Raw genomic sequence first — 10,568 nt, 5'->3', positions numbered from 1 at the left:
CACATTAGAATGTTGCAGCAGCACCTAGCACAGTGCTTCCCAGTTCCTTATCTGGAGATACTTTACAGTTCTAATGCAGCTGAGCTATTTTACAGTTATAATGCAGCTGAGATACTTTACAGTTCTAATGCAGCTGAGCTACTTTACGGTTCCAATGCAACTGAGCTACTTTACGGTTCTAATGCAGCTGAGCTACAGTTGTAATGCAGCTGAGCTACTTTACAGTTCTAATGCAGCTGAGCTACTTTACGGTTCTAATTCAGCTGAGATACAGTTCTAATGCAGCTGAGCTACTTTACTGTTCTAATGCAGCTGAGATACAGTTCTAATGCAGCTGAGCTAATTTACAGTTCTAATGCGGCTGAGCTACTTTACGGTTCTAATGCAGCAGCGCTACTTTATAGTTCTAATGCAGCTGAGAAACTTTACAGTTCTAATGCAGCTGAGCTACTTTACAGTTGTAATGCAGCCGAGCGCTCTTTCTCTCTCTTTCTCCATCTCATCTCTCTCTCTCCATCTCTCTTCTCTCTGTACCCTCTAGGGTGGCCATCCGTCCGGATTTCGTCGGATGAGAGAGGACAGAGAGAGTGTGCTCTCCTTTTTGGATATTTGTCCGGATTTTTGTCATGAGTTTTGGCATTTAATGAGCACATAGGCCTCTGTAAGCTACTCATCTCTGTTACGTGTCATCATTTCTGACCCTCTGCCACCACCGTAGCACGGGACATCACAAAACTCCACCGATTTCCTTTTCGCGAAGCAGTCAATGTGACAACTCCCCTCGTGATTGAATGAATGAACACCGTTGCTGAGACTTAAGTTGCATATGGCGAAACCAAAGACGTCTTTCAACTCTGCGTGGTATTCTGAACACCCCTTTGCTACCAAAAGCAGGACAGATGCATACCGTGCATTTTGTAAACTGTGAAACAGATATTGATGTAAGATCCAGGGGTAAGAGTGCCATAGAGAGGCACGCTACACAGGCAGGCACAAAGAGAAAGCCAGATCTGCCGGGAAATCCTCTGTGGCATCGTTTTTGCTCCAGCAACACCAACAGCTGCAGAGCTCGCTAAGTTATTAAGTGACTAAAAAGTTATTGGGTTAAAAAGGTGGGTTTGTTGACGTGGAAAAATGTGGAAAGAAACACACACACACAAAACACTATGTTATTCCCCATATGTTACTCCGATTCCCCGTGTGTCCGAACTTTTGGGCACAAGTGTTCTCATTTTCAGTGCCATGGCGGTGGTCACCCTAGTTTCCTCTCTCTCCATCTCCTTCTCTTTCTCTCCCTCCATCTCCTTCTCTCTCTCCCTCTCCATATCCCTCTCTCTCTCCATCTCCTCTCTCCATCTTCTCTCTCTCCATCTCCTTCTCTCTCTCCCTGTCTCTTCTGTCTCTCTGTTCCCTCTCTCTCTCCTTCTCTCTTCTTCTCCATATCCCTCTCTCTCTCCATCTCCTCTCTCTCTCCATCTCCTTCTCTCTCTGTGTTTCTTCTCTCTGTTCCCTCTCTCTCTCTCTCCATCTCCATCTCTCTCTCTCTCCATCCGGGTGCTCCCCTTCAGCATCTCCACATCCACAGCATCACTTCCACCTACAGGCAGCTGTAGGAACTGCACATTCACAAGAGGGTTTGTGTTTAAGCTTTGTGTGTGTGTTTGTTTGAGCATTAATAAGTGTTTGTGTGTGTGTGTGTGTGTGTGTGTGTGTTGGCTCGGTGCTTTGACCAACACGCCTCTCTCACCAGTCTGTTTCTGACACAAACATCTGAAACTTCAGACGGTACCACCTTCTCTACAGGAAATGCTCCTCCCTTTCAGCTTCCATGGCAGATCTGCACGTCTGTCTGCCTGTTCGCGTTGCCTGTGCTGTTTGTGCCCCCTATTTTCTTCATACTTATGTGTCATATAGCGTGTGTCATATAGCATGTGTCATAGGAACTTGAATTTCCCCTGGGGATCAATAAAGTATCTATCTATCTATCTATATAGAGTGTGTCATATAGCATGTAGCATATAGCATGTACATATAGTGTGTCATATAGCATGTAGCATATAGAGTGTGTCATATAGAGTGTGTCATATAGCGTGTGTCATATAGCATGTGTCATATAGAGTGTGTCATATAGCATGTAGCATATAGAATGTAAATATAGAGTGTTTCATATGGAGTGTGTCATATAGAGTGTGTCATATAGAGTGTGTCATGTAGCATGTAGCATATAGAGTGTGTCATATAGCATGTAGCATATAACATGTAGCATATAGAGTGTGTCATATAGCATGTAGCATATAGAGTGTGTCATATAGCATGTAGCATATAGCATGTACATATAGAGTGTGTCATATAGCATGTAGCATATAGAGTGTGTCATATAGCATGTAGCATATAGCATGTACATATAGAGTGTGTCATATAGCATGTAGCATGTAGCATATAGAGTGTGTCATATAGCATATAGCATGTGTCATATAGAGCAGTGTTTTTCAACCACTGTGCCGTGAGAGAAAAGCAACTGTTGCATCAAAGAATTTATAACCACATGCTCTCATTGAGTGTATGATTGCACTATTGTGGTATGCAGGCATTGTACAACGGGGGCCCCATATCCAGTATTCACAGAATCATCACATATTCAGTTCATAACAACAATTAAATTAGATATAGTCACCTACAAATGAAACAGAGGGTGCTTGTTTTATTGAGCAGGTCTTGCATAGAAGCCATAATAAGACCATATCTGTGTATTATTTAAAGTTTTAGGCTATGGTATGTTTATTTTTTCTTCACACAGGATGTTAGTGTGCCGTGGGACATTTTAAGTGTCAAAAGTGTGCCGTGGCACAAAAAAGGTTGAAAAACACTGATATAGAGTGTCGTGTAGAGTGTGTCATAGCATGTGTCATATAGAGTGTGTCATATAGCATACAGTATGTCATATAGCATGTGTCATATACAATCCTGGTTCATCGGTCATGCTGTACATACTCTATGGGTCATCTATGAGTCATAGCCTAATGTATTATCATAGTGTATTAATCAAGTGTGTGTCATATAAATTAACTCATGTTTTAACCAAACGTGTGTGTGTGTGTGTCATATCAACTCAGTTTATGTTATCAACTGGACTGGCCAGTTGGCCTGGGATAGATCCACCTGTTTCCTAGGCAACCAGTCAACCTTCTAGCCCTGGCTTGGTGGGCCATCTGTAGACTGTTATTTATTTTCTAGCTGCGACACAATCAGTCAGTGGCTCGCAGACTCGTGTGAAAAACATCTTTATTTAGACACTAATGTGTGTGAAAACATCTTTATTTAGACAATAATGTGTGTAAAAACATCTTTCGACACTAATGTGTGTAAAAACATCTTTATTTAGACACTAATGTGTGTGAAAAACATCTTTATTTCGACACTAATGTGTGTAAAAAACTTTCTTTACATTTCCCATCAGCCATTTCACCCCCTCAGATTCCAGAACATTCTTAAAGCAAACACATGAATGAAGCCGCCGCCCACCACAAGCGCCCGTGCCTGACGCCAGGGGTCTGAGAGATGCCCCTCGCTCACAGGGCACGCTGGGTAGCCGTGCCACAAACGCTGCTCAGCGTGGGCAAGAGCACCAGGTCACACACACAGCGCCGCCCTGGTCGCCATGGAGATTGTCCCTCTCAGAGGCCAAGGCCGTGGTCAGATACCAGAGTTAGCCGTCCAGTTGCTTCTGCCAGGGAAACACCATTAGTTACTTACAGCCCACGGGACGTTTTAATCAGAGCAATCACGGACTGCTTTTTACTTTACTTTTAACTCTCAGCAAGGACTCATTGACCCAGCTGTAAAACAGTCACAATAAAACAAATGTTTCTAGATTCAAAACATTATTTCATAATTAAAGTAGGCTATGACCAAAAAAACTGCATTTCCTACAATGCAGAGCAATCTATGCATCCATGTTTCACACAATACATGGGATCATCTGAGACGTAGCCTACAAACCTCGCACTTCACTGCTTGGCGTTTTTCTCCGCGTTTTGCAGCTTCTCGGTGATCTTGCGCTCGTGGCCCGCGGGGTTCTGACGGTTGGTGTTCTCACTCGCCTCCTTCTTGGATCGGCCTTTGCGACTGGCGCCCCCTGCGGACGTAACGGCAAAACACACGTCACTCCTTCAACAGCAAACAGTGTCACTGCGGCAGGCATCAGATTACACCAACAGAGCCAGCACAACAAGGGCACAAACTGCGCCACAGACAGTCAAACACACATACGTAGATTTCTTACCTGTATAACGGTCACTCAGATTGTAGTATTCATATTCATCATAGTAACGCTCCTCAAAAGTTGTGGGCTCGAGATTCTTCACTTCCACGAAACTCATGCTGAATATTAAAAATTTAGCTGACAAAACTTCAAACAAGACAAACAAGTCGAGCTCAGGCTGCTACTGCAAAGACCAGAAATGACTTTTTTTATCGCTGGAGAAAGCGCAGGGTAGAGTTCTTTGTCCTTGCGGTGTGCTGATGTTTACAGCGAATGAGGTTAGGGATTTTATACGCTCGTGCGCTCGCTCCTCCTTGCGTGCCTGTGAGTCACCGCTGGCCGCTCGGAGTTGCATCAGCTTTTGGTAAATGTTTGACCAACGTCTCCTCCCAGCACAAACACAGCTTTTGTTTATGTCCTGAAAAATACCCGTGTTTGTCCTATAATTTAGGGGTCAGCATAACTGTTTTAAGTAACTCCTGGATTTTATTCGGCATCCTTCATCCGGGAGTGGACGGTTGTCTGAAGAAAGGCACTGCATTGTCAGTTCGGACCTGTAGTTTTATATTAGGCCAACTGTAAATTCGGGATCAGGCAGAAAGTTTCAGAGGTTGATAAGTTCAGTTTTGGAATGTTTTCCATCCGTGTGTCCTCTCTGGTATCTGTTATGAGCTTTAGCAGGTCCTGTTGTAGTTGTATTTCCAGATCAGGATCAGAAAGGACCTTTTTGAACAGCTTGTTTGATGTTTTTTGAATCATTTGTGAACACATTGTTTGATGTTTTGAATAATTTGTGGACACATTGTTGGATGTTTTCAGTAATTTGTGAGCACATTGTTGGAAGTTTTGAATCACATAATCACATGTGAACACATTGTTTGATGTTTTGAATAATGCAAACTGGTGTCTGTCCTAGTTTCCTACTGTAATGAGGTTTCCCGGCCTTTAGTCTTCACTTTATCAACGACCTTGTTGTAATCTGATGCAGATTATGTTAGCAGGCGGGTGTGTAAGATTAGATGAGATGATTCAGGTTAATGTTTGAGGTACACCTGCCCCTGTTCTCAGCTCACATTCCACATGGCCTACTGACCTCAACACCGTCCACAACACACACACACACGTTCGTGCACACACGCGCGCCCACACACACACACACACACACAGACACGCACACACGCACACACACACGCAGTGTAAAAAGACTATTGTAGGTAGATTTAACTCAATGGCAGCAGGATGCCAGTAATTTACTGTAATAGTAGCTACTTACAGAACTATTACTGCATATTAATTTACAGTAGTTATCCTATTACTGTTTCCTTATTTACAGCACTTATTCATCATTTACAGTAGTACCCTATTACTGTATGCATTTACAGTAGTACCCTATTACTGTATGCATTTACAGTAGGCTCCATACTATTGTATCATAATTTACAGTACATTTACAGTAGTACCCTATTACTGTATGCATTTACAGTAGGCTCCATACTACTGTATCATCATTTACAGTAGTACCCTATTACTGTATGCATTTACAGTAGGCTCCATACTACTGTATCATCATTTACAGTACATTTACAGTAGTACCCTATTACTGTATGCAATTACAGTAGTACCCTATTACTGTATGCATTTACAGTAGGCTCCATACTATTGTATCATCATTTACAGTAGGCTCCATACTACTGTATCATCATTTACAGTAGTACCCTATTACTGTATGCATTTACAGTAGTACCCTATTACTGTATGCATTTACAGTAGGCTCCATATTACTGTATGCATTTACAGTACATTTACAGTAGTACCCTATTACTGTATGTATTTACAGTAGTACCCTATTACTGTATGCATTTACAGTACATTTACAGTACATTTACAGTAGTACCCTATTACTGTATGCATTTACAGTAGGCTACATACTACTGTATGCATTTACAGTAGGCTCCATATTACTGTATGCATTTACAGTAGTACCCTATTACTGTATGCATTTACAGTACATTTACAGTACATTTACAGTAGTACCCTATTACTGTATGCATTTACAGTACATTTACAGTAGTACCCTATTACTGTATGCATTTACAGTACATTTACAGTACATTTACAGTACATTTACAGTGCATTTACAGTAGTACCCTATTACCAAAGATCCTTCATTACTAGCTCCGCTTTAACCCTCTCTGCTATTACTGTGTATGAATTTACAGTATTCATCATCATTTACAATATTATTACCACTATTGTATTCACAGTGCTGCTACTTCATGTACCTCTACAATATTACTTTCAATGATTTACACAGTTACCATTATGTGTGTGTGTGTGTGTGTGCGTGTTTTTTGTAATTTCATTTTATATTTGTAAATATGAAAAACAACAGATTTTGACAGAAATCAAATAAGCACAGAGGGTCAGATAGTGAAATGACATTTCAGTTCAAGCAGTTGAAGCTGAGACTCACTCATGAAGCTATAGTATAGTATAAGTATATATACTCTTTTGAAATTTGGTCTCTGCATTTATCCCAATCCGTGAATTAGTGAAACACACACAGCACTCAGTGAACACACAGTGAGGTGAAGCACACACTAATCCCGGCGCAGTGAGCTGCCTGCATCAACAGCAGCACTCGGGAACAGTGAGGGGTTAGGTGCCTTGCTCAAGGGCACTTCAACCGTGTCTACTGGTCGGGGTTCGAACCGGCAACCCTCCGGTTACAGGTCCAAAGTGCTAACCAGTAGGCCACGGCTGCCCCCTTAACAGTGAAAGCCGGGAATCGAAACCCCAACTTTTCAGGCTACTGCATGCTGGTCCAGCTACTTATCCACTACACTACCTGAGACTCAATCATGCAGCTGAGACTCACTCATGCAGCTGAGACTCACTCATGCCCTCATCACTGCAGGTTAGATCACTGCAACCCCCTCCTCATGCCCTCATCACCTACATCACCCTCCTCATGCCCTCATCACTGCAGGTTAGATCACTGCATCACCCTCCTAGCGCTCCCTGCTCATTGGCGTGTCCTCCAACAGATTAAACAGCTGCAATATACTCAAACCTGTTTTCAGGATGAGATGTCTTAAAATAAGTCAATCTTTTTTTAAATTAAGTCAAATGTTTTCACAAGAAAGCGCTAGGTAAGTCTCTTTATACTGAAAACAATACCAACAAGTTTTTTTCATCTTGATATAAGATTAATAACACTTGGTTAGATTTAGTTAGATAAGCAGTTTTTGCAGTGTGCCCATATGAGATGTGTATTATTCAGTACTTATTCACTACTGTATCATCATTTACAGTAGTACCACTGTATGAATTCACACACACACACACACACACACACTGGAGTGGCTGCTGCATAACACACTGTACCTTCTCTGAGCATGTTACATCAAAGCACACACAGCCTGTCTTCCTCAAATACATTACATTACATTAAGCAGACACTTCTTGACCAAAGTGACTTACATATGTCAGCTATATTACAAGGGATCACATTGTCCCCGGAGCAACTTGGGGTTAAGTGCCTTGGTCAAGGGCACAATTGTGGAAGCCGGCAATTGAACCGACAACTTTCAGGCTACTCCACGCTAGCCCAGCTCCTTAACCACTACACTACCACCACCCTACAGGCTACTGCACGCTAGCCCAGCTCCTTAACCACTACACTACTACTGCACACTAGCCCAGCTCCTTAACCACTACACTACAGGCTACTGCACACTAGCCCAGCTCCTTAACCACTACACTACTACTGCATGCTAGCCCAGCTCCTTAACCACTACACTACAGGCTACTGCACACTAGCCCAGCTCCTTAACCACTACACTACTACTGCACGTTAGCCCAGCTCCTTAACCACTACACTACTACTACTGCACACTAGCCCAGCTCCTTAACCACCACCCTACAGGCTACTGCACACTAGCCCAGCTCCTTAACCACTACACTACCACCACCCTACAAGCTACTGCACGCTAGCCCAGCTCCTTGACCACTACACTACTACTGCACACTAGCCCAGCTCCTTAACCACTACACTACTACTGCACGCTAGCTCCAGCTCCTTAACCACTACACTACAGGCTACTGCACACTAGCCCAGCTCCTTAACCACTACACTACCACCACCCTACTACTGCACGCTAGCCCAGCTCCTTGACCACTACACTACTACTGCACACTAGCCCAGCTCCTTAACCACTACACTACTACTGCACGTTAGCCCAGCTCCTTAACCACTACACTACAGTCTACTGCATGCTAGCCCAGCTCCTTAACCACTACACTACACTACTACTGCACGCTAGCCCAGCTTCTTAACCACTACACTACTACTGCACGCTAGCCCAGCTCCTTAACCACTACACTACTACTGCACACTAGCCCAGCTCCCAACCACTACATACACTACTACTACACCAGCCCAGCCTCTGACCACTGCACTACTACTGCACACCAGCCCAGCTCCTGACCACTACACTACTACTGCACGCCAGCCCAGCCTCCTTAACTACACTACTGCTGCATACTAGCCCAGCTCCTTAACCACTACACTACTACTGCACGCTAGCCCAGCTCCTTAACCACTACACTACACTACTACTGCACGCTAGCCCAGCTTCTTAACCACTACACTACTACTGCACACTAGCCCAGCTCCTTAACCACTACACTACAGTCTACTGCATGCTAGCCCAGCTCCTTAACCACTACACTACACTACTACTGCACACTAGCCCAGCTCCTTGACCACTGCACTACTACTGCACACTAGCCCAGCTCCTTGACCACTACACTACTACTGCACGCTAGCCCAGCTCCTTGACCACTACACTACTGCTGCATACTAGCCCAGCTCCTTAACCACTACACTACTACTGCACACTAGCCCAGCTCCTTAACCACTACACTACACTACTACTGCACACTAGCCCAGCTCCTTAACCACTACACTACACTACTACTGCACACTAGCCCAGCTCCTTAACCACTACACTACTACTGCACACTAGCCCAGCTCCTTAACCACTACACTACACTACACTACTACTGCACACTAGCCCAGCTCCTTAACCACTGCACTACACACTAGCCCAGCTCCTAAACCACTACACTACACTACTACTGCACACTAGCCCAGCTCCTAAACCACTACACTACAGGCTACTGCACACTAGCCCAGCTCCTTAACCACTGCACTACACACTAGCCCAGCTCCTTAACCACTACACTACACTACTACTGCACACTAGCCCAGCTCCTTAACCACTACTTAACCACTACACTACACACTAGCCCAGCTCCTAAACCACTACACTACACTACTACTGCACACTAGCCCAGCTCCTAAACCACTACACTACACTACTACTGCACACTAGCCCAGCTCCACTACACTACTACTGCACGCTAGCCCAGCTCCACTACACTATCACCGCTCCAGCAGTGCCCAGCCACTTGTGGCAGATAAGGGGCGGGTCCAACACTAGTACAAACACCAAAATACAAGATGACTTTCAGGGTCTCCGCCCCTCTCTCTCTCTCTCCCTCTCTGTCCCTCTCTCTCTCTCCATCTCCATCTTCTCTCTCTCTCCCTCTCCCTCCCTCTCTCTCTCTCTCTCTCTCTCACACACACACATACAGTTATGAAAGCACACACTCACACACAAATTCTTTCTATTTCACAAACACTAACTGCCCCCCCATGTGACTTCTCTCTTCTATCACACACACACACACACACACACACACACACACACACTCTGTTGGCTGCTGAAGTCTCCTTCACTCCTGCAAGAAGCAGGCCATGAACTGCAAATATTTATTCAGACACAGACCAGTGACCTTCTGTGTATGCACACACACACACATGCTCGCATGCACACACACACACACACACAGATAAACACACACACACACACACAGAACACACACACATGCACACACACAGAACACACGCACACACACACAAATGCACTCAACGTGCAGACGGTGTTGTCCCCAATAGATAAGCTGCATTGCATTGGTGACTAGGGGGTGTGTTTATGACCCTGTTTACCCCACAGGGTTGTCAATCATCACACACACACACACACACACACACACACTGGACCTGCAGGCCTTGGACTCCGCCCCAAACAGCGATGGTGTCACCACGACATCATACACACATCCACCTGACCTCATTCACACACCACACACACAGTGTCAACACAAACACACACACACACACATACACACACACACACACACACACACTTTCACAATACAAGTGAAAGAAGTTGCTAAG

General features: G+C 44.3%; 1 protein-coding gene across 2 annotated transcripts; it reads right to left on the bottom strand.

Moving 5' to 3' along the window:
- Nucleotides 1–3,265: 3,265 nt before the first annotated feature.
- nupr1b (nuclear protein 1b) lies at nucleotides 3,266–4,537 on the bottom strand. 2 transcript variants are annotated; one of them, XM_048233393.1, is made up of 3 exons: nucleotides 4,283–4,537; nucleotides 4,000–4,135; nucleotides 3,266–3,724 (listed from the first exon to the last, which is right to left on the bottom strand). In XM_048233393.1, the coding sequence occupies exons 1-2, from the start codon at nucleotides 4,377–4,379 to the stop codon at nucleotides 4,008–4,010; spliced, it is 225 nt and encodes a 74-aa protein (XP_048089350.1). In that variant the 5' UTR covers nucleotides 4,380–4,537; the 3' UTR covers nucleotides 3,266–3,724; nucleotides 4,000–4,007. The 2 variants fall into 2 exon arrangements, with proteins under 2 accessions (XP_048089350.1, XP_048089351.1); XM_048233394.1 differs by having other exon boundaries at nucleotides 3,266–3,721.
- Nucleotides 4,538–10,568: the final 6,031 nt, after the last annotated feature.

Source organism: Alosa alosa, chromosome 22, assembly GCF_017589495.1.
Source record: "Alosa alosa isolate M-15738 ecotype Scorff River chromosome 22, AALO_Geno_1.1, whole genome shotgun sequence".
NCBI lineage: Eukaryota > Metazoa > Chordata > Actinopteri > Clupeiformes > Clupeidae > Alosa > Alosa alosa.
The sequence above is the reverse complement of the archived record's forward strand: the minus strand, read 5'-3'. Positions and strand labels throughout refer to the sequence as shown.

Excerpts from the sequence above, each read along its gene's own strand:
- nupr1b (XM_048233393.1), bottom strand. The coding sequence starts at position 4,379 with ATGAGTTTCGTGGAAGTGAAGAATCTCGAGCCCACAACTTTTGAGGAG. Across the intron at positions 4,136-4,282 it reads TCTGAGTGACCGTTATACAG|GGGGCGCCAGTCGCAAAGGC; the intron begins GTAAGAAATCTA and ends TTACGTCCGCAG.